This window comes from Lithobates pipiens, unplaced genomic scaffold, assembly GCF_037356315.1.
Source record: "Lithobates pipiens isolate NorthernLeopardFrog02 unplaced genomic scaffold, aLitPip1_a1.2 Scaffold_22, whole genome shotgun sequence".
Taxonomy (NCBI): domain Eukaryota; kingdom Metazoa; phylum Chordata; class Amphibia; order Anura; family Ranidae; genus Lithobates; species Lithobates pipiens.
Genome location: NW_027507784.1, coordinates 183876764 through 183902562, shown reverse-complemented (window position 1 = coordinate 183902562; position 25799 = coordinate 183876764). Strand labels below are relative to the sequence as shown.

General features: G+C 41.0%; 1 protein-coding gene across 1 annotated transcript in view; it reads right to left on the bottom strand.

The window, feature by feature from the left end:
- The window catches only part of TNRC18 (trinucleotide repeat containing 18), a 392145-nt gene that overhangs the window by 41490 nt on the left and 324856 nt on the right, over positions 1-25799 (bottom strand). The window contains 5 exon segments of the mRNA XM_077448715.1: positions 11470-11634; positions 16335-16451; positions 17114-17222; positions 22442-22517; positions 22599-22716. Of these exon segments, the coding sequence (XP_077304841.1) occupies positions 11470-11634; positions 16335-16451; positions 17114-17222; positions 22442-22517; positions 22599-22716 (585 nt within the window).

The following is a 25799-nucleotide window of genomic DNA, read 5'->3' as shown; positions in this document are numbered from 1 at the left end:
TTTTTTTTCTAAATTAAATTTTTCATTATAAATCTCTTTTTGCATAGTTGCCAATTTTATTGACAAACATACATCTAATTTATTTCACATTGTTAACCACTTACTTACCTGCAGTATAGTAACGGTTGGACGTGTGAAATACAGATGTTTAGTGGTCAATTATCAAAAGGTTATTGATTCTACCGAGAAGAGATAATGGTGATAATTAAGTCCAAAGTGGGTGTTTCCATTCATTGTCACGGTGTTTATGTGATGCAAACGATATTTAATTTCATGTAAATATTTGTCTTTTGTCAACCAATAAATGTAACTATTTTGTATGATCACTTGTTTCCATGAATAAGTTTCACATGTATAGACTGTGTCATATAGATTGATTTTGTATGTTAAAAATATCTTCGTTAAAAATTACTTAATACTGTCCTTAAAAAGCACAACAGAGCAAAGGGTCTGAATACTTAGGACCATGTGATATTTCAGTTTTAGTTTTTCTTTTTTAATAAATCTGCAAAAATGTCAACAATTCTGTGTTCTTCTGTCAATATGGGGTGCTGTGTGTACATTAATGAGGAAAAAAATGAACTTAAATGATTTTAGCAAATGGCTACAATATAACGAAGTGAAAAATTTAAGGGGGTCTGAATACTTTCCGTCCCCACTGTAGGAACCAAGGCACTAAGAGTAATGAATGGACAATCAGTATCCAAGAGGAGTTTCATAAGGGGCAACTGAAGGGCGCCTATGAGCAGGGGAGGGTTGACTGTTGTGTGGAGAAGGCTTATGCAAAAAATTCATGTTGAAGAAGGGTGTCCAGAAGACTATTGACCTGCAGACAATAAGGGTGCTGGAAAAAATCCTAGAGGAGTCTAGCTTAGTTTCTAGCGAGTACAGTGTGTAGCAGCAATAGCCAGGCATAAGATGCCAAAAGAATCATATGGCTGTAAATGTCAGTGTGCAGCCCATGAAAACAAGGGGTTCCAATGTAAAATTTCGAAAAGTTCTTATAGCTCTCCCACACCGAAGAGGAGGCGAACACTCCTTCGGCAAAAAGGCAGAATGGGGTTAGGAAGATCATATTCTTGCTGCAGACAAGCAGTGGTTTGCCGAGTGCTGGAACCACTGTACTATACTATGCACTTTAGCTTGTGTCATGCGAGCAACATTTTTATGCAAGTCATTTTTTAAATGCTTTTTATTTCTCAATAAATAGTATCACGCTATGGGGTATTGTCTGGTTTATGTTTCCATGCATACATAGCAGAGCAACATAGAACCCAGAACAGTGGAAATAGTCAGAGAGAAGGCTGTCTGTTTATATATAAACTGAGTACATCATCTTGGTCTGGCGAGTGTGGAGGCAAAGGAGGGGAGAATGGAGTGTTTGACGCTCATGCAACATTGAATGTTTTTAAAGTTTACTGCATACAGCACTTTGAAGCACAAGGGATTTCTTTACATACTGTATATATGGACTGATTTTGAAATTAGTTTGAACACTCTAGCACTTTATGATATACCATATTTGTCGGCGTATAACACAAACTTTTTCCCCCTGAAAATCAGGGGGAAATCGTGTGCGTGTTATACGCTGATTTCTGCTGCCAAAAAGTTGGAGGGGATGAGCACAGCTGGATTACACACAGCCATGATCTGCTGTGTATCCGGCTCAATCACACACAGGCCCATCACCCTGGCCTGGTATTGGACCACTGTTCTGTCTATCATATGAGCTGGGCGGGACTGAGTGACTGAGCACCGGATACACAGGAGATCACGGATCTGTGTAATCCAGCACTGGCGAGGCTGCAATGACTGGCAAAGGAGAGGCTGCAGATAGGCACTAAACAGGCTGCAATGATGGGCAAGTTAGAGGCTGCGGAAGGGCTCTAAAGAGGCTTTGGAAGGGCACTAAACAGGCTGCGATAATGGGCACATTAGAGGTTGCAGATGGGCACTAAACAGGCTGCAATAATGGGCACTAAACAGGCTGCTAATGGGCATGTTAGAGGCTGCAGATGGGCATTTAACAGGCTGCAATAATGGGCACATTAGAGGCTGCATTGATGGGCACTGATAAGGCTGCATTGATGGGCACTGACCCTTTAACATTTTAGCTTTTTCCCTGAAACTTCGCTCTAAAGTTAAGGTACGCATTATTCCCGATAAATACGATATATGAATTGACACACGGAGCACTTTAATAATATGAATTGGTTATCGGAATATTGACAGCACTTTAATATTCTGAATTGTTTATTTTGGAAGACTTATAACACTACAGTGGGGTTCGAAAGTTTGGGCACCCCAGGTAAAAATGTGTATTAATGTGCATAACGAAGCCATGGAAAGATGGAAAAATCTCCAAATGGCATCAAATTACAGATTAGACATTCTTATAATATGTAAAAAAAAGTTAGATTTTATTTCCATCATCATCCATCAATGACAGAAAACAAAAAAATGGCATCTGCAAAAGTTTGGGCACCCTGCAAAGTTAATATTTTGTACTGCCCCCTTTGGCAAGTATCACAGCTTGTAAATGCTTTTTGTAGCCAGCCAAGAGTCTTTCAATTCTTGTTTGAGGTATCTTTGCCCATTCTTCCTTACAAAAGTGTTCCAGTTCTTTGAGATTTCTGGGCTGTCTGTCACGCACTGCTCTTTTAAGGTCTATCCATAGATTTTCAATAATGTTGAGGTCAGGAGATTGTGAAGGCCATGGCAAAACCTTCAGTTTACCCCTCTTGATGTAATCCCCCGTGGATTTTGAGGTGTGTTTAGGATCATTATCCATTTGTAGAAGCCATCCTCTCTTTAACTTCAGCTTTTTCACAGATGGCATCAAGTTACCATGCAAAATTTTCTGAAATTTTATTGAATCCATTTTTTCTTCTACTCGTGAAATGTTCCCTGTGCCACTGGCTGCAATACAACCCCAAAGCATGATTGATCCACCCCCATGCTTAACAGTTGGACAGAGGTTCTTTTCATGAAATTCTGTGCCCTTTCTTCTCCAAACGTACCTTTGCTCATTCCGGCCAAAAAGTTATATTTTAACCTCATCGGTCCACAGAATTTGTTTCCAAAATGCCTCAAGCTTGTCTATATGTTCATTTGCAAAGTTCAAATGCTGATTTTTGTGGTGAGGACGTAGAAGAGGTTTTCTTCTGATGACTCTTCCATGAAGACCATATTCGTACAAGTATCTCTTTATAGTGGAATAGTGTACCACAACTCCAGTGTCTGCCAGATCTTTCTGGAGGGATCATGCAGTCAAACGTGGGTTTTGAATTGCTTTTCTCACAATCTTGCGAGCTGTTCTGTCTGATATTTTTCTCGGTCTTCCAGATCTTGCTTTAACCACTTCAGCCCCGGACCATTTTGCTGGTCAAAGACCAGACCACTTTTTGCGATTCGGCACTGCGTCGCTTTAACTGACAATTGGGCGGTCATGCGACATGGCTCCCAAACAAAACTGACGTCCTTTTTTTCCCACAAATAGAGCTTTCTTTTGGTAGTATTTGATCAGCCCTGCGGTTTTTATTTTTTGCGTTATAAACAAAAATAGAGCAACAATTTAGAAAAAACGCATTATTTTTTACTTTTTGTTATAATAAATATCCCCCAAAATATATAAAAAAACATTTTTTCCCTCAGTTTAGGCCGATACGTATTCTTCTACATATTTTTGGTAAAAAAATAAATCGCAATAAGCGATTATTGATTGGTTTGCGCAAAAGTTATAGCCTTTACAAAATAGGGGATAGTTTTATGGCATTTTTATTAATAATTTATTTTTTTACTAGTAATGGCGGCGATCAGCGATTTTTATTGTGACTGCGACATTATGGCGGACACATCGGACATTTTTGACACATTTTTGGAACCCATTGTCATTTATACAGCAATCACTGCTATATAAATGCAGTGATTCCTGTGTAAATGACACTGGCAGTGAAGGGGTTAACCAGTGGGTGGCAGTGTAGGGGTTAAGTGTTCCTAGGGGTGTGGTACTAACTGTTGGGGGCTGGGCTTTAATTTAGTGAACACTGATCTCTGCTCCAATCACATGGAGCAGAGATCAGCGTCACTAGTTGCTATGCAGAACGGGGAGATGCTGTTTACAACGGCATTTCCTCATTCAGCCGCCCCGTGAGACGATCGCTGGTATGCCCGCGGCGATCGAGTCCGCGGGACTCACGACCGGACTCATGGGTGTCCCGACCAGCACGCGAGCGCGCCGGCGATGGCAGGGCGGCAAATTTAAAGGGACGTACAGGTACGCCCATTTGCCTGCCCGTGCCATTCTGCCGACGTACATCGGTGTGTGCTGGTCGGGAACTGGTTAACTTCCACTGTTCCTGATGACTGCCATTTCTTAATTACATTCCGAACAGAGGATATTGACATCTGAAAACGCTTTGCTATCTTCTTATAGCCTTCTCCAGCTTTGTGAGCGTCAACTATTTTCAGTTTTCTAGACAACTGCTTAGAAGAACACATGGTGCTGATTGTTGGGGCAAGGTCAGATTAGTCTGGCCATTTAAAACCTTTGAGATTGACATCACCTGGTCTTCCCAGACGATGATTGAGAACAATCCATGACACTGGCAGGTCTCAGCTTTGCAAAGGGGGCAGTGCATGCTATAAATTCTGCAGAGCGCCCAAACTTTTGCAGACGCCATTTTTTTGTTTTCTGTAATTTTGAAAGTGTAAATGATGGAAATAAAATCTAACTTTTTTTTGACATATAAGAATGTCTAATCCGTAATTTGATGCCATTTGGAGATTTTTCCATCTTTCTTTGGCTTCGTTATGCACATTAATACACATTTTTACCTGGGGTGACCAAACTTTCGATCCCCACTGTAAGTAAGCATCCATATTCAGCACAGACCAACTAGTAGAGCTACACAGATTTGTTTTTGAGACAGAAAATAGAGCTGCATCAAAACATGAGCTAGAAGAAAAAGAGAGAACTACTAAAGAATCTTTGGAAGGAAAGATAAGTTAAAAAGACAAAAGTTTGAGGTTAGTGTCAGTGGACTATCCAATTCGCCTCCAGTAGAGGGGGTGAGGCGTTAACATCAGGAAGGCTTTTAAGCAACAGTCCTGGGCTTAGAAGAAGGTTTGCACACAAACAGAAGAAAAATTAGATGGTAGAATAGGGGGTGAATAGATTGAATGCATTAGGCAGGGAATGTCTATTCCATGAGGGACTGTGAACATGGAGGAGGACTGAACCCTTTTGCCTCTATTGCTGCCTCAATGATGCATACATTCTCCATCATGTCTATACAGAATAGTAGGGCTGAGTGCAAGAACTGTATGTAGTCTTGCAGAAAGATGAGGATTAACTATAGCAGGAGAAAATTCACCATGGTCTGAGCAATGGAAAAGGTGGCAATGGCTGGCTGTCGGGCATAGCCTGTTAATGCAAAGAAGGAATTCAAAAGGATTTCCAAATGCAAATCCAATGAATCTTTAAAGGACAGTATACCCTTAAGAAAAATTGTAGACTGAGACTTTAGTGCAAGAATGGCCAGGTCCACAGGGAGGGCAAAACCATTTTGTTGAAATCTGCATTCATGAGATACAAGGCTTCAAAGGTATCAGGCTGCATTCACACCTGAGCATTTTCAGCTCATAAAACGTTCGTAAAATTCCTGAGAAATGCCCAACAAGCAAAATCCCAATGGCACCTGTTCACATCTGAGCGTTTTGTCCCCTGAAGCAAAAATGCCTGAAAAATGCATTGAGCTCAAAAAAGAGCATGAGCTTCTTTGGGGCAGATTATAGGCGGTTTTCTGCTTTTTACATGAGTGACCTGTACTAAATCATGGAAAAAATCGCAGTAAAGGTGTGTGATTTTGAAATGCTCAGGTGTGAATGCAGCCTCAGAGTTTCACCAATCACTGTATAGGGCCCCACATGCTTTCTACAAAAAAAAAAAAATCTTGAGAAGCCTCAGTTGTCGGCATTTCCCCTATTTTCTGCCAATCAGGTTTCGGCATGTGAATACAGTCAGGCAGAGGAGCAGAAGAGTGCTTATGGCTACCATTCCCCACTAATTTCAATAGCCTCTGGATCAGACCTTGTGGCAGCTAAAGTGAAGATATTTGCCAGCACACCATGGAACGACACAAATAGCATCCAAACGGGTGATTTATTGCATGATCAGAACACAAGGATAGGGCAACGTTTCAGAGCTGCACTGGACCCTTTCGTCAGGGGTCCTGCACGGCTTCAAAACGTTGCACTATCCTTGTGTTGTGATCATGGAATAAATCACCCGTTTGAATGCTATTTGTGTCGTTCCATGGTGTGCTGGCAAATATCTTCACTGTGACTTGAACCAGTATCCAGCTGGTTGTTGCTGCAGCACCCAGATCTGAGAGCGCATCCAGGAATGTATGCGATGGGAATATGAAGTACTATTTGTGGCAGTTAATTCTGCCTGAGACAGGCTGCATGTTCTGTGACTATAAAGGAGCCTGAATCAGGGGGTTGAAATTATGTTGGTGTATGGACTGAGGAACTTGGAGTTTCATTGGGGCCTGCAGCACACCTGCCACTGTCTCTCACATAGATTCTAGCTCCTGAGTGGCAGAAATTCTACCATGCTAAATGAGGGTCTCTCTCTGCGGGGTACTCAGGTAAAAGATGTCGATAAATGGAATGTAGAGTGTCCAATATGAGGGAATAGTGATCGGCCACTCGCTAACAGATTTCCAGTGGCTGTGGTTCTGATGTAACAAATGGGTGAACCCAACAAGGATTTTTGCTAGTGTCCAATCACCTGAACATAGCAGCATATAACTCATGGTCTATGAATTGATTTCTGTGTCCTGTACAATAAAGATAAAACCAAATACTTTTTTTTTTACAAGCAGTAAAAATAGCTTTAAAACAACCCCTACATACTTCAATAGCTGTTTTAATGTGAAGGTATTAATTCACAAAAATCACCATAAAGATTCTATAGTCCATTTTCAGTTGGTTTCTAACAGCTTAGAAAACGCCTGCTGGTTGTCTACATTAGATGGCTGGCAGGGTGCTCTCAAAAAAGGCTAAGATTTTTCTGCATGCGTTGTTAACTATGAAAATTAGTTTCTGCACAACACTCATAGATACAAAGATAAACAAGTATTTGTTTAAAAAGTGCTTTCGCTGCTTGGTCAAAACATGTGAATATTTTAGTGTGCATAGTTGGAGCACAAGTTCACTTTAAAGCAGAAGGTATTACAGGTTTTAGCATCCAAACACCAGTAAAAGTAATAGTAAATGCAAAAAAAAAAAAATAAAAAATAAAACAGACCGGTTTATACTTACTTGCTCTGTGCAATGGAATTCCAAAAGGTGCTCTGAAACTCCTCTTCTTGGGTTCCCTGCCTAAACTGCTGGCTCCACACCTCTGGTTAGTGTCTGCATAGGAAGGCTTGCTCCTGAGCCGCACTGCCTGAGTCTATAGACAAAGGCAGTGGGGTCTCAGCCCTGCCCTGCCCCCCCCCCCCCCCTCTCGCTATTTGCTTTGATTGGCAGGAGCCAGTGAATGTGAGGTAGCAGTGAGACAAGGGAAATGACGGGAGAGAGCCACTGCAGATGGGCACAGTGCTGGATTGAATGAGGGTTCAGGCAAGTATAAGGGAGTGGCGTGAGGGGTTATGAGGCATACTGCTATCTAAAAATATTTTACCTTAATGCAAAGAATGCATTAAGGTAGAATATGTTTAGGCTTTATAACCACTTTAAAAGACATTTAAAGCCATCATATACTTTATGCCAGTTTAATACGCACCTTAATAACAGACAAGCATTAACGGGAATCAAGATTATTCCATGTTCATAATGTCAACATCATATGAATTGCACCTCCAAAGCATGCGTTCAGTGCCGAAATTTAGGAGCAATAGACCTTTAAATCATACCAATCAAACCATTTCAACCACGAGAACATGCTTTGTAGCGAAGCATGGGCGAATATTTTATTTTCTGCGCACCTGCCAAAATGCTGAGTTTACTCTCTAACTACCCCCCCCAACAAAACAAGTCACTATTACTTCTCACATGTGGTGTCCCTTTTTTTTTGTCCTTGACATGTAAGAGAGGAAGATATTCGAGTTCCACTTTACAAAGGGAGCAGAGAGGCACAAAAGTAAAGTGTATTTTACCGTAAATAATCTTTTTTCGTATGTGTCTGTGTATTTTATAAATTAAAGTTTCTATAAAACGTTCATCTTCTATTATTTCTAAACTGACCATACAAAGCACAAAAGTTAATCTGTGTTAGTGTGGTCAGTTTTCAGTCTTTGGCTGGCTATTCAGAGGTGGAAGACACACATCATTCCCGTTTTGTGTAGTTTGTTCACCTTCCACACCCTGACCAATCGCAGCCTGCCTCAGACACACACTCCCTCCTAATCACAGCCTGCCTTTTGAACACAACCCCTGCTCAAGCACAGCCTGCATCTTGCCTCATACTGAACAGACTATGGAATACATGTGCATCTGCAGGGTCCTGTAACCCCCCCATCCCCATCAAGAAGAAGAGATGCACGATCCAATAACTGTATTAGAACGTGTCTAAAATATTATATGTTCACAACAATTTTAAACATGCAGAAATCTTTTCACTACACATGCTGTCTATTCAGGAAAAAAGATATACTGCTGATGTGAAGGCCTTAAAAGACAGCCTCAAATGTGCAAATACAAAAACAATCTACTCATTGAAATATTCTAGTAAAAAAAAAAAAAAAAAAGAGAGAGACTGCCAGGGCTTGCTTTCACCAGGGAAAGGCTGTCTTTTTTTAGATTATTATGGTAGTAGGAAACTGGCAACCACAGGGCCTCCTTTCTTGACAAATGCAACACAATTGTGCTACCGAGATTTGGTGCTAAAATGCCCATAAAACATCCACCCATCTGTTGGAATGGGCACTTGAAGCGCAAGGGGAGATTTCTCTTTGAGAATGTAGGCTCTTGCAATCAGATTTTGCAACCACTGTGCAGTGGTGGACTTTAAAGCATGGTGTCCCTTGCAAATTACAAAATTCTGATAGGAGCAGTAGCCTTGAGGTATACGCTAATGGCTCGGACTACATCCAGAGATTTACTTTGGATGCTTATAAGCAGGTCATAAAGATGAGAGTACAATGTCCTCATTGAGATGGAATGCTGAGGCCACTTTCAGAAGAAAGGATGTCCTTGTGTGTAAGACAACCGGATCATTGTGAAGAAGAAAAGCTCTTTACAGGCTAGCAAAATAAAGGCATTGAGACCAAGGTAGGGGAGGGGAGTAATTGGTGCACTGAAAGGAAAAGTCTAAAGTGTGTTAAGGCTGGAGGCCCCAATAAAGGAGCATGCATGCTCCGAACGCATACCATGCCTGCCATCTCCTGCATCCAATGTGGACGTCACCTCTTCCTCCCCAGGGTTCCCGGACAACCACAAAGTGTTGGATACCACCAGCACTACTGAGGGATTCACTTTGTAGCAGTGTTGGACTTTCACAGAATTTTATCTTTGTAAGTTTCCACTTTGTTGTCTATTAATAAAGTGATTATATGCTACACTCAGAAGGTGCTGCTCTCTCACTCTTTTTCCTTAAAAAAAAAAAAAAAAAAGGAAACTTTCCAGGAGAGGTCATCTAAGGGGGGCTCCAACCCCCAGGCCACAGCTTGTTTGCAACTGAGCAAGCAGGTATATGACATTATCTCTCACCGCCTGCCCAGCATCACAGCTGTTCCGTCCCCTCACCACCGGCTGCGAACACAAGACTGTCTACGGTGTTGTGGGCGAGCAGAGAGATGATGTCATCTATCACCTCCAGCCCCGCATCACCGCCATTCTGCCCTGACAGCCACCTCAAACACTACACTGTGGTGCGGCAAGTGAGCTGAGAAATTACATCTCTCACTGCCCCCCCCGCATCACTGCTGTTCCACCCTTATCTTGTGGCAAGTGACAATCCGCATCTGGTGGCAAGTGACAATCCGCATCTTGTGGCAAGTGACACTCCGCATCTGGTGGCAAGTGACAATCCGCATCTGGTGGCAAGTGACAATACGCATCTGGTGGCAAGTGACATGGAAAGTGACAATGCACATCTGGTGGCAAATGACGTGGAAAGTGACAATGCACATCTGGTGGCAAGTCATGTGGAAAGTGACAATGCACATCTGGTGGCAAGTCTCGTGGAAACTGACAATGCACATCCGGTGGCAAGTCACGTGGAAACTGACAATGCACATCCGGTGGCGGGCAATGTGGCAAGTGACCAGCTGCATCTGGTGGCAAATGACAATCCGCATCTGGTGGCAAGTCACGTGGCAAGTGACAATCCGCATCTGGTGGCAAGTCACGTGGAAAGTGACAATCCGAATCTGGTGGCGGGCAGCATAGCAAGTGACAAGCTGCATCTGGTGGCAGGTGTTGTGGCAAGTGACAAGCTGCATCTGGCGGCAGGCGACAATCTGGTGTCATGTGGCAAGTGACAATCTGTATCTGGTAGCAGGTGACAGTGGCAAGTGACAAGCTGCATCTGGTGAGATAAAGAGAAAACCACCGCTCCAGGCCAGTCCGCCAAGGCAAATGCTTGTCTTCCAGACAAAGAGCCCCAGGTGCCAGCTAATACATGCACAGGTAGAAGAGAACGAAAAAAAAAAAAAACTATGGATAGCCGCACTCCGAAAAGAATGAATCATGAGTAAGCACTGATTCTAGTGTGAAAAGGGTCAGTTTTTTGTATCACTTTTGCTGTGGACTTGATGATGTGATCTTCATTTTGCAATAAAAAGCACAAGAAATTAATTCATTCTTTTCAGAGTACTGTTATCCAGAGTTTTTTTCTCGTTCTCTTCAAGCTGCATCTGGTGGCAGACAACTTGGCGAGTGAAAAGCTGAATCTGGATTAATAGATTTTCAAATACATATACACCATAATTTGTGAACTCAAAAATTCCAACAGAATAATTATAATACATGGATTTGGGTTATTTTTAAGAAATGTTGCAGAATACATTTTGGCCTAAATTTATGACGAAAGATAACTTATTTGCAAAACTTTATCACAGAAAGGAAGAAAAACGCCTTTAACATTTTCAGTCTCTTTTCATTTAGTTAGTAAAAAAACAAACAAAAACCGAGTGGTGATTAAATACACCAAAAGAAAGCACCATCTGTCTCAAAAAATTATAAAAATGCCATTTGGGTACAGTATTGCATGAAAGTAATTGTCATTCAAAGTGTGACAGCATTGCAATCTGAAAATAGGTCTGGGCAGGAAGGGGGTGAAAGTGTCCAGTATTGAAGTGGTTAAATATGGATGCCCCTGTGTTCATATTTTAGTACAAATTATACTTTGTAGCATGTCTTTTAAAACAGATTAAAAACATTTACATAATATAAAATTATCTATGTTTATCTAAAAAACACTGGAAATTGGCATATTTCCTTTAAAGAAAAACAAACCTGATATTGATTTTATACTTGGTTTTCGTCCCCTGGGTTTGCGCTCTACAGACATTGTTTCACAACCCATAGAACAGTCTTCTTTTACATCAGTTTTTTCCTTGCTATTTTTACGTACTTTTCTTTTAGTACTCTGTACCAATAAAGCAGGTGAAGGCTCTGCACCTAGGTAACAAAGTAAACAATAATGTTAGCTATTTAAAATCAAAATAACCCCTAAAAATAAGCTGATAGCATGGCCACAAGTTACCTTTTTTTATTATTATTTTTTCTTATCGTCTGCAGTGAACTTTTGTTTCTGTTAGTGTTCAAGTGTCATATGGCTACTTTTTTATGATGTAGAGAGTTTTATGTTACAACCAATTAGCTAGCAAGTTTTAGCTCTGCCACATGAAATTTACCTAATCTGAACTGCAGGCTTCTGAAAAAAAAAAGTTTCAAGGGCTATATTTCCAGTGCCTTGAAAAAGTATTCATGCCCCTTGAAATTTTCCACATTTTGTCATGTTACAACTAAAAATGTAAATGTACTTAAATTTATTTTTTGGGGATTTTATGTGATAGACCAACACAAAGTGGCACATAATAGTTTTTAAGTTTTTTTTATAAATATCTGAAACGTGTGGTGTGCATTTGTATTCAGCCCCTTTACTCCGATACCCCTAACTAAAATCTAGTGGACTCAATTTCCTTCAGAAGTGACAAGTAGAGTCCACCTGTGTGTAATTTAATCTCAGTATAAATACAGCTGTTCTGTGAAGTCCTCAGTGGTTTGTTAAAGAACCTTAGTGAACAAACAGCATCATGAAGGCCAAGGAAAACACCAGACAGGTCAGGGATAAATTAGTGGAGAAGTTTACAGCAGGGCTAGGTTATAAAAAAAATATCCCAAGCTTTGAACCTCTCACGGAGCACTGTTCAATCCATCATCTGAAAATGGAAAGAGTATGGCACAACTGCAAACCTACCAAGACATGGCCGTCCACCTAAATTGACAGGACAGTGAAGGAGAGCATTAATTAGAGAAGCAGACAAGAGGCCCATGGTAACTATGGAGGAGCTGCAGAGATCCACAGCTCAGGTGGGAGAATCTATCCACACGACAACTATTACTTGTGCACTCCACAAATCTGGCCTTTATGGAAGAATGGCAAGAAGAACGCCATTGTTGAAAGAAAGTCATGAGAACCCCCGTTTGCAGTTTTGAGAAGCCATGTGGGGGAGACAGCAGAACATGTGGCAGAAGGTGCTTGGGTCAGATGTGACCAAAATTTTTAAGGCCTAAAAGCAAAACACTATATGTGGCAGAAAACGAACACTGCACATCACCCTAAATACACCATCCCCACTATAGAACATGGCAGTGGCAGCATCATGTTGTGGGGATGCATTTATTCAGCAGGGACAGGGAATCTGGTCAGAGTTGATGGGAAGATGGATGGAGCCTAATACAGCAATCTTAGAAGAAAACCTGTTAGACTCTGCAAAAAAAGACTCAAGACTGGGGCGGAGGTTCATCTTCCAGCAGGACAATGACTCTAAACATACAGCCAGAGCTACAATGGAATGGTTTATATCAAAGCATATTCATGTGTTATAATGAGCCAGTCAAAGTCCAGACCTAAATCCATTTGAGAATCTGTGGCAAGACTTGAAAATTGCTGTTCACAGACGCTCTCCATCCAATCTGACAGAGCTTGAGCTATTCTGCAAAGAAGAATGGGCAAAAAATGTCACTCTCTAGATGTGAATGCGTAAAAACAGGGAAAATCAACACTTGATTAAATTAGAAATGAAGTGAAAATTCACAGACTCACCCCCATTGAGGGATGGGGGATCCCAGAGTTCAATAACAGGCTGAAAAGGAGGGGAGGATTTGGATATAAAAAATATACCAAGAGAGAGCAACTCCAATGGGAAACACACAGCAGTGTAATAGTAACAAAAATAGAAAATATTTATTAAAAAGATGTCCACAAAAAGGAAACATTAACCACAACACAGTAAAAACCATTAAAGACAACATTGTGTTAAAAACAAAGAAAAAGACCCGGGCTCACATGCATTACCCACTATCACATGAATAGTCAGCCGTATGCAGGGATGAGGCACTTAGTTGCAAGCTAATGATGGCCAAGGAATTGCTGAGGCAGTGCGAATCTAGCTAGACACATCAAAAATGTTTGGACACATCAAAAAGTCCTTGTAAACAATGAGGGAACCAATCCATCCACAACTGTGTGGACTGCTTGTTGATTAAACAGATGCCTGCAGGTGCTTAATGGAAGATGAAGGAACAGATCAACTAGCATGTACAAAGGCTGACAGGGGAACAGAGGCAAGGGGGACTACCTGTTGATGTTACAGCCTGATATGTGAAAGTGAGGGCACATACACTCAGCGGTGGAAGTGCAATGGAGGATGAAAAAAACAGGAACAGAGTCCCTGGAACAAGCTAACCCAAAGCCACGCTGAGGTTCCTTCCTCCCTAACAAATCTGTTCATGTAAATGGCGGGCCACCAATAAAGTCTCTTCCAAAGTTCCACGGACCAGCAAGAGGGCTGATGCGGATATAGAGGTGTGTAAGATGCTGATAGCACCTCTCCAATCTTCAAAGCTCAGACAGCTTGGAGCACGCCAAGAAAGCATGCCCTGATGAAACTCATGTCATGTGAGTGAAATGCATTGGCGTTTAAATGTCATTTGACCTTGCCTCACTTGCATGTGCACGGCTCCTTTTCCTTCCACCCCACCTGATCAATTGATCAACTCTCAGCATGTACAGCCATTTACTTTCATGGGGCTCACAAAGTTGTCTGTGCTTTGAAGATTGGTGAGGTGTTATTAGCATCTTACACACCTCCAGGTCCGCCTCAGCCCTCCTGCTGATTTTCTATTTTTGTGACTATTACACTGCTATGTGGTTCCCTTTGGAGTTACTCTCTCTTTGTATATTTTTTTATATCCAAGTCCTCCCCTCCTTTTCACTCTCTAGATGTGCAAAGCTGGTAGAGACATTTGCAAAAAGACTTGCAGCTATAATTGCAGCGAAAGGTGGATCTACACAGTATTGACTCAGGGGGCTGAATACAAATGCACGCCACACATTTTTTAAAAAACACTATTTTCCTTCCACTTCACAATTATGCTCCACTTTGTGTTGGTCTATCACATAAAATACATTTAAGTTTTTGGTTGTAATGACAAAATTTCAAGGGGTATGAATACTTTTTCAAGGCACTGTAGTTATAGGCAACCCCACTTTTATTGTGCCACTGACTGAAACAACAGAACATCAGATGTACATAGATCAATACACCTCTCTAGGGACTCGTATAAATTCTCAAACCATGGACAGCTTGCTACCCCTCCAGAATCATATAGTTGAATGTCTTTGCAAGTCCAGGCCTCCATTTGACATTGTTTTAGCTGAAGTCATGGTGATAGGTTGCTTTAATTCATTTTTAGCCACCACTGCACATTTTTACTAGTAAGCCTATTTAAAATGTTACAGGGTACAGGGGACAAGAGTTCAACTTTTCCTTCAATAATGTTTTTAAAAAAAATAAAAATATTTCAAGGTATAATTGTATTCTAGCTACTCCACACAAGTCATTTACAAAGTTTGAAGGCAAATTAACACCACAATGCAGAATAGGGGCTCTTAGTTGAACTCAGAATAGGAACAAGAATTGCAGTTCATGTACCGATTTGCAACAATGGTTCAGAAGAAAATCAGTGACTGCTCAGTCAGTACCCGGAATTTCTTTTTGCTGCATAGTGACAGGGACACTTGAATATGCCTACAATATCATTATGGACCACTAGATGGCATAAGTACATGGATAAGAGCAGCCTACCTGGCCAGAGATGAAAGGCATTTGAAACTACAAACTCAAGGTTGTAATCAGCTGTCTGAACACCCTTCTAGAAAAACTGTGTAGAAGCTTATTAAAAAGTCCTAATGAAAATCACTAAAAAGGCACTAACCTTAAAGTGATTCTAAACCCTGTTCATTTCTCTTTAAAAATTAAACATGTCATACTTCCCTGATCTGTACAATAGTCTTACAAAGAGCAGCCTCTTCTCGGCTTCCTAGCAAGCACTTCTAGCTCCTCTTGGCGAGTGAAGGCTCAGTCCTGAGCCATGCTGCCTGCATCCATAAACAAAGACAGTGGGACTCAGCCCTGCTCCCACTACCCGATCACAGTATTTACCTGACAGCAGCAGAAGCCAATATCCTACTGCTGCCTCTCTGTCCTGTGTGAGAGTGAGGACAGACACAGCACTGGATCGAGATTGAGCTCTGGTAAGTATTTAGGGGAGGCTGGGGGAGGGAACATTTGAAAGGTTTTTCACCCTAATGCAGAGAATGCACTAAGGTAAAAAAAAAAACTTAAAAGAGAACTTTGGGATAGAAACAAAACAAATATACACACTCAGCTGGGTGCATGCAGGATTGTTCTGTTGCTGCATCTGTCCCCCACCCCTTGCTTCCAAGACCCAAGAATTCTCAGTCTTCAGTGGGCAGAGAGCAGCTTTTACTGGAACGCTGGGCTGTGCAAGGGGTGGAAGTGGCTGGCTCAGGCTCTCAGCAGCTCCCTGAGAACCTGAGCCAGTTGCCGGTCCAGGCATTTGGGTGGATCCTGACATTAATGTCAGGATGTCTCCAGAGCCTTGACTGGCTGAGTGACGTCAGAATACAGTGGATCTTAGCCCACTCTCAACTAAATAGGGGTCACAGGAGTGCAAACTAAGTGCACACCTGTGATCAACAGAAGAAGTAGGGCTTTGGCCCTACCTCTCCTTTAAGCCTTTAGAACCACTTTAAGCATATAAATAGCAAAGCATATTTCTATACTTACACTGTATTTTATAATCTGGAGGCAATAGTCTGATATGAGATAATGGTATCCTCCCTGTATCGCCATCATCAAACTCAACTGTTACCAAGTCAGCATCTTTTTCCTGATCAGAGTTTCCTAAAGAAAGATAAATAAGTAAAATACATAAAATATGAATTTAAACAATATTCTGTATTTTCTCAATATAAAAAAATGCATGTTAATTCATAGTATAAGGTTAAGTTTAGCCTTTCAAGAGGAGTATGGTTTGCTGGAGACTGTCAAACCAGTAGGACCAGTTGTACTGATGCAGTGGTCACCAACCCTGTCCTCAGGGCCCACTAACAGGCCAGGTTTGCATGATAACTGAAATACATCACAGGTGATATTTGCTGCTCAGTGATTGCAGTATTCTAGTCTGTATCTCCCCAAGGTAATACATAAAAACCTGGCCTGTTAGTGGGCCCTGAGTACAGGGTTGATGAACACTGGTTTAATGTATATCTGTAGCAACTGCACATGTTAAATTGAGAGTTGAGGCATATTCTGCATATATTCTATATATTCTGCATATACATATCAAATTCTTTACTGTGACATCTTGCTTGCTGGTTTTAGAAGTGGCACAAAAGATGAGATGGAACCACATCCCAAACATGCCTTTGGGTTGCATAATCCACCATGGTACAACTATACCTCATCCCAGTCCCTGTATAGTTCTGGTGAGCCAATGATGACAAATAAAAGCGGCAATATAAAATGAAAGCAAACAGAAATAAAAAGTGGCACGGTTAACCTACCACGCACAACAGTGCCTGGGTACAGACAACGATACTGTTGGCTCCAGTAAGCTGCGATTCTTGTTCCTTCCATTAGAAAACGGACAGAAGGAGGCTTTACATCTATAATCTAGCAAACATGACAAAAACAATTATTTGCATTTATATGCAATTTTGTTAATAAAAAAGCAAGCTAAAGCTTTTAAAAAGACTAAAAAAAGCTTACCAACTACCAGCACAATGAAGGAATGTAAATTAAAAATAGTAAAACGTAACTGACACAGCAGACATCTGACTAGAAATGTTGCTTGCAGCCAGAGTGCAATGATTATGTACTAAAAAAAAAAAAAATTACCTATTTTTTTTGATTTACTTAAATTTTTAAAGGACATTCTTGTCCTTGATTTTTTTCATAGTTGAATATATGATCAAGAAAATCACACTTTAAAAAAACAAAAAAAAAAGTTATCATAAAAGGAGAAGTTGAGAACATTTTAAGACAAGAAACTTAATCATCTTAAATATTATCTTATAACTAGTACAAGGCAGACAGAGCAGGTTCCCCTTTGAACCAGTGGTAACTTGCCGACAGATAACGTGCAATGCTTCTAGATATTACATATTAGAGAATTAATTTGATAAAAAAATATTATTGCAGTTTTGATTAGGGCTGTGTTTTAATACACCAACATTTAATGGTAACAGGGAAACTTCCAGCAGAGGCAGATAATGACTGCAGCAAAAACAAAGCTATATAAATTCTGTCTCCTGCCATCCAAGTTATTTATGAAGGGCAATATCTCAAAGCTTATGGCTGTGAAGGCTTTGCTTAAAAGATGCACTGAAACCAATGAGGCATGCGCAGAAAAACTTCCTGTGCAGTTAAGTAACCTTGACCAATTCTCATTCTAGGGGTATTGATATAAACCCATAGGTTGGTGCTGTGAATGAGATTGCACTGAACTATTTTTAAAGTTATATCTACATTATTAATTGGATTTCAGGTTTAACATGCATAACCCAGTAAAAGAACATATACTTGAAGTGTATGTAAACCCTAAAAATGCACTTTATCCACAAGGTCTGCTAAATATATACCATTAAAAGGTTTCTTTTTTATATCCAAGTTGAATATAGACTTGATTCTGCCAGAAATAATGACCTCATAACTGCCCGTGCCAAATGCCATCAATTATATTGTTCATGGCTATCTCTGAGCATTACACAACCACATCCATCTACCATAAGGACAGTTGCAGAGGCTTGAATATCTGTAGTCCTATCGTTTTTCCGTTATCCTGGTACAAAAGAGTGAGCATTTTCATTCTAATATTGAAAGAATATTTTAATGGCAGAATCATTAGGTAAAAAAAAAAGAAAACTAATACAACTATCTCATCTGGCAAGCATTATATATATATATATATATATATATATATATATACACATACATACACACACATTCAAAAGTGAGTACACCCCTAATTGAAAATGTCCACATTGTGCCCAATTGGCCATTTTCCCTCCCCAGTGCCATGTGACTAGTCAGTGTTACTAGGTCTCAGGTGTGAATGGGGAGCAGGTGTGTTAAATTTGGTGTTATTGCTCTCACTCTCTTAGGCCCCTTTCAAACGGGGCTGTCAGTATATGGACGCTTGCTCAGCGGGAGATCGATCCGTTGATTCCCGCTGAGCCGGCAGATGACAGGTCCATCTTTTCTCACTGTGGAGAGATGGATCTGTCAGAGCTCCGCTCTCTTCTATGGGGGATCGGATGAAAATGGACCACCTGTCCATTTTCACTCGATCCACCAGACGGATGGAAAATAGGGTTTCCATTTGTTTGGATGGAGTAAAGTGGATCGGATGTCAGCGGAAATGTCACCGCTGACATCCGGTGCTCCATAGACCTGCATAGTGCGTCTGTTCTGGTCCGCCTAAAAAAACGTACAGGCGGGCCTGAACGGTCAGCCTAAAAAACTTACAGGCGGGCCTAAGCGGTCCGCCCATGTGAAAGGGGCTTTATACTATTTATTGAAAGTTAAACATACCACCTCATGGCAAAGAACTCCCTGAGGATCTGAAAAAAAGAATTGTTGCTCTACGTAAAGATGGCCTAGGCTATAAGACGATTGACAAGACCCTGAAACTGAGCTGCAGTTTTTCTCTCTGTACGCCAAAAGAGAGTTGGTCTTAATTAGCTCCACTTTTACATTTGGTGCATTCAATGCGACACAACGTAAAAGTGGCGCATTTTAAAACTACCTGAATTTGGTTCACAAGAACCAAAAGTGTTGCAGATGCTTAATGAATTTGCCGTAACACATTAACAATACATTAACGAGGAGGATTACCGTCAGAAAAGTGGCCCATTATACAGTGCAGGAGGAAAAATATAAGTGAACCCATAGACAAATTCTTTAATGAGGGCTAATAGTCAGTAGTTTGCACATCTGGGGTCCAATTAATGAAATGCGTTTGGGCGGGGTGGTTTACAGCTACTTGGATTGTTAAAAGGCACTAATTTTAGAATTGGAAGAAGGTGGTAGAACTCCCAATCGGGTCTTCCAGGCTCAGATCCCAAAGGACCCTAAATACTGTCCACTGGATATATTAGTCTAGTCTCCAAGTGGCAGATGCCCATAGGCAGGCCATTTTTCAAGCCCGCTTAGTGATATTGAGACACTGGAAATCTACAGCATCACCCACCTTACAGGAGTGGATTGCTCAAACGGGGGCACAAACATAATGGAGAAGTTTAACAGCACAGGGGTAGTGTGGGTAAATTTGACAAATTACGGTCTCCATGGCTGGATGTTCCCTTGGCCCCAGTTGATCTGGTTGTGGACCGTATCAAACACGCCTTGCAAAAAGAAGCTCTCTGAAGACAATCAAGAATAGTTGATCTGCATAAGGCTGTAAAGGGATACGAAGGGATACAAAGCAATCTCAACGTATTTAGGCATCCATCAGTTGGCAGACAAATTATTCTTCCTATAAGAGAGTGTCCAGCCAAGGCACAATGCAAAATCATAAATGAAACAAAGAAAAACCCATGAGTAACAGCTAAAGGCCTGGAGACATCACTGGAACTGGCAAACAACCTTGTTAATGAGTCTATTATATGCAAGTCTTTGGCAGGGTGCCCATGGCAGAACATCACAGAGGAAGCCACTCAGCCATTGCTTCAAACCTAAAGTTTGCCAAAGAGCACCTTAGCAACTGCAACACTACTTGTTCGGGAAGAATACTCAGCACGCATGTATGTATGGCACAAAAAGAGCACAGCTTATCATCAAAACATCATCCAATCAAAGAATTATGATGGAGGGAACATCATGATTTGGGTTTGCATCACTGCCTAAGGACCTGGACTACCTGACATCATCAAAGGGGACTTTAATTCCCAGGTTTACTAAAAAATCCTACAGGATAATGTCAGAGAGGCTGTCCCCAAGCTGAAGCTTAGTATAAAGATGGGGCGATGCAGCAGGACAATGACCCTAAGCATTAAAGTAAATCCACCAAAGAATGGCTTCAGAAAAGGAAAATTTGCCTTTCAGAGTGGCCCACTCAGAGCCCAGACTTTAACCCCATATAGATGCTGTGGAAGGACCTCGGGAAAGCTGTTCATGCCAGACATCCTACAAATGTGCCTGAGCTGAAGCAGTTTTGTAAAGAGGAATGGTCACAAATTCCTCATGAATGCTGTGCAAGTCTGATCCAGAGATACCAAAAGTTTTTGCTTGAAATCATTGCTGCCAAAGAAGGTTCAAGTAGCTTTTACCGCCAAGGCTTCACTTACTTTTTCCTCCGGCACAGTGAATGTTTAATTGGTGTGTTCAATAAAGACAGTAGAAGTTACAATTGATTGTGTATTAACTGCTTAAGAACATTGTGTTTGTCAATTGGTGTGACTTAGGCCATAGATGATAAAATTATCTTTCTTGCAACCAACCCTTTATTTTTACCTAGTCATCCTGGTAGCATGTCTGTTTTCCAACAAAACAAGCCGTCCTGTATATGTAGCAGTTAGAGGGCTGAGACATACCATTTGGGGTCTTTACTATGGTCAGCTTCTGTTTATGTAAAATCTGAATCATAAAAAGGAAAACAACTGTTGCTGTAACAGTTTAGGAAGTGGGAGCTGGGGTTTGGCTTTAATGTGTCAGTGTATTTAAATCTGCTAGTCCATGTAACACTCCTCTCCCCCCAGACTGACAATGCTGCTGCCCAAAAGGTGTCTCTCTCCTTCATCCAGAGTGTAAGCACCCTAATGCAGCAGGTGTGTCACTGGCCAGATCACCAGGTGAAGACAGTCGAATAAAACAAATGCAGCCAGCATATCATCTGATTGGTAAGCTGAAATATACAGTATTACGTTTTTTGTTTTGGGTTTCATTTCCCCCCTGATAACTCTATGATATACAAATCAAGTGGATGTAAACCTGATTCATGGAATTTGACCTGTAGTGTTTTCTTATCTCTCTCCAAAGCACTATGTCCCGTGTCATTATGCTGCTCTGTTATCAGCTTGATAACTTCTGACAAGTTGACAACTAAGATAAAACCAGCCTGAAATTTGTGTCCGGTGGGTGCTATAAATAGATTTGCATATATTCACATCACAGCTCTGACCATTCCTTCCTTCCTCTGCCTATGTGGAGGGGGGGGGGGGGGGTTTCCTCCAAACAGCTGTGTATGCCAAGGCTTCACTCCCAGTGCTGAACAGGATGAAAAAAATCTCTGACACAATGTTTGCTTCCTAAAGAATATAGCAAGCTGAAGACAGCAGATATATATATATGTATATATGTATATATATATATATATATATATATATATATATATATATATATATAAAATGTATGTAGGGAGATTTGTTTCATCTCTGTGTATCATCTGAGGCGGTTCACTTCACTGGGTATAGGTGAGGGTTTACATACACTTTAAGCTTATTTTAACTCATTTATAATAGTCAAACAATACCTTTATCCAAAAGCCTAAACAGTAGTTAAAAAAAAAGGTCATTCTAGCTCTGAAATACATAAAAGTCCATATTCTTCACTCAAATGTTAACATTTCCCATGGGAAACTTTTATGATAAAATCACCAATGCTGGCGTTGCTAATTGTTTGGCTTTCATACTAATCCACAGGTATAAAAGTATGAACTTTCCTGATTTGCATACTTGTTCTATATTGGCAACCCAAAGTACTGAAGCCAAAGGGTTAACATAAAAGCCAGGCAGCCAGCATTTTTTTTTATAAGAAAATCAGCAATGACAGCATATCAATGGCCCTCTGAATATTCTTCAATGTCTGCCCATCAGAGCTTAGTCTTCACTCACAGCTTCTTGCAACAGCTGCTCCTGGCAGTAAATATGTGGACGGTTTCCTCTCTCACCCTCTACCACCACACGATATCTGGGAAACAGTCAGAAAAAAAATATATTTAGGATACAAATACAGTAAAAGAATTTTGCCTAGCATGGTTTGTTTACTTACATATCTGGGGAGTGAACAGTTTGTACATGGCCTGCATATAGGAGCTTGTCATCCATTGGAATCAGAACTCGCAACCCATCTTTTAGTTCATCCTTATCTATGATGCAAGAGCGTGGGGCTGTAAAAATCAAAATTTAAGATAGATGAATTTACACTGGTTAAGAGAAAGGCTTCTAAAAATGCTAGTTCTTATGTTAATGCATGCTTCTTTACTGGAACAAGCATGCGTATATATTTCCACTGCATACTGGCTCTGGGTCAGTGACCACCCTCGGCCCCTTATACAGAAGGCACTTTAAATACCTTATTTGGCATGCACAATAATCCTACCAGCTGTGACTCCTAGTAACTAAGTTCCTCGGACCCCACTGACCAAGGCTAGAGAAAGAGAGGGGTCTATTTACAAATTTTCAGGATCACTTTAGAACTAGAGCTTTTACTTATTTCTTGCATACATGTAAAAATCTACATTTTTGGATATAAAATTACCTAAAACCTGCAGAACATTATCTATTTTTCTGCAAGCAGAGAAACTTTAGAGTAAAAAGATAGTTGTTGCAAACTGTTTATTAAACACCTATTTTCAGGAAAAGATATAATACATTGAACTTTAGTGCAAACACAGACAATATAATACCCTTTTTTTTTGGGGTAAAATTTAAAAAAAGGGGTTGCATCGAGTAAACTGATACAAAAGTACTAAAATTGTAAACACTTGTGACATTGCAAAAAAACACAGTACCCAAAAATCTCCATAGGTGATGCTTTAAAAGCCTTTACAACTCATCAATTTAGCGTTAAAGTGATTGTAAAGCCACGGTTCGTTATTGCTGCAATCCACTGTGTTACATTAAATGACGTGTGTTTTTTTTTTTTTTAAATATGCCACTGTGTACCTTATTTCATAGTGCCACTCTCCTCTCACAATCTGAAAGCTACAACGGGAGGGGCTGAGAATCCCCACTGACGTCAGCCAGGAGGAGAGCGGCGGGCAGTCACGTGAGCTCCGCTATGAAATAAGGTATACATCAGCATATTTTTTACACTAGCTGGCGGGCAGGGGGGGAGAGGAGAGGGAGCAAGAAGAGACAGCAGGATGAAGGATGGATGTAAACGGACCACAGTTTCATGGCTCCGCAGCCATGATAAACGTCATCAGTTTACAGAGGGGAGGGCAGATCCAAGCAGGATCAACCAGGTATTTTAGATGATACAAAGGGGCAAATTACACAGCACAAGCACTGTGCTGTTATTCATGCTTAAAATTAACAGGATACATTTTTTTTTTAGGGCTACAACCACTTTACCTGTCAGCCCTGGTTCTAGAATTATTGTTGCCACTCCGTCTGTGGTGATACATCCCGTGTTGTATAATCGCAAATTACACACAATTGTGCACCCTGTGCGTTTGCATTTGTGATTGTATACATCAGGGATATGCAATTAGCGGACCTCCAGCTGTTGCAAAACTACAAGTCCCATCATGCTTGTGCCTCTGGGTGTAATGCTTGTGGCTGTCAGAGTCTTGCTACGCCACATGGGAGTTGTAGTTCTGCAACAGCTGGAGGTCCACTAATTGCATATCCCTGGTATACATGGTGGTAGGCTGGTTATGGTCTGGGGCTGCATCAGTGAAGCCGGCACTGGGGAGCTACAGTTCATTGAGTGAACCATGAATACCAACATGTAGTGTGACATACTGAAGCAGAGCATGATCCCCTCCCTTTGGATACTGGGCCACATGGGCAATATTCCAACATGATAACCACCCTCAACAAGAAGCTGAGGGTAAAGGTGATGGACTGGCCAAGCATGGCCCCAGACCTAGCCCCTATTGAGCTACTGTGAGGCATCCTCAAACAGAAGGTGGAGGAGCGCAGAGTCTCTAACATCCACCAGCTCAGTGATGTAGTCATGGAGGAGTGGAAGAGGACTCCAGTGGCAACCTTTGAAGCTCTAGTGAACTCGATGCCCAAGAAGGTTAAGGCAGTGCTGGAAAATAATGGTGGCCACACAAAATATTTACACTTTGGGCCCAATTTTCACTTGTTGCCAGCAGTTTAGACATTGATGGCTGTGTGTCAAGTTATTTTGAGGGGACAGCAAATTTACAATATACATAACAAAAAAAAAAGTCTGGCGTCAGGAAGCTGGGACATTTGTAGCACTAGGGACAACATCAGAGTCCTACTTGTGCCCAATAAGCAGCTATATGGATGAGCACACCAGGACAGGTGTGACTATAAATGCAAACAGTCAATAGCAACCATAAATAAGCACTAGTCTCCACCACCTTGAGTTCCAAGCCTTGTTTAGCATTAGTTTTCCCTGACCGTCCGGGAGTCATTCGCTCACTGGTTCCTATTGGAGGCTGTTCTGGCTGCCTCCCGGCCCCTTAACCTACTGCTGGGCTAGCCTTGCTGCTGTTTACCACTGGAGACTTGGTCGAGGCTCCACATCGTCTCCCGGGTCCCTACACAAGTTGGGTTCACCCTCCCCGTTTTTGTGGATTTCGTAGTGGTGCATGAGGGTTTTGCCACTGCAGCAATTCAACACAAACTACAGCAGTGAGCAAGTTGATAGTCATCTATTTATGCAAGGAGATTTTTAACAGTTTTTGAATTTATCATATGGTATCAATAAATCAATATATGGTTTATCTTTTTGCCTGGTTATGTTTGCACAAGACTGTCCCAACTAGCGCTTTTTTTTATGGTTGCTATTGACTGTTTACACTGTTATACAAGCTGTACACTCACTACTTTATATTTTGCAAAGTGTAATTTCTTCAGTGTTGTCACATGAAAAGATATAATAAAGCATTTACAAAAATGAGAGCGGTGTACTCACTCTTGAGAGATACTGTGTATATATACATATACATATACATATACATATATATATATATATATATATATATATATATATATCACAAATATTACTCTTACAGATATTTGTAAAAAAAAAAAAAACTAAAATGTATTAAAACATGGGTGGGGTCAGCAGGGCAGAGGACAGTGTCAGAAGTTTTTTATTTTTATTTTATGGAGACACATGCTTGGCTAATCCATCACCTTTACCCTCAGCTTCTTTAGCAAGGCAGTGGTCGTCATGGAGGTGTGCTTGGGATCAATATGTTGGAATACTGCCCTGCGGCCCAGTCTCCAAAGGGAGGAGATCATGCTCTGCTTCAGTATGTCA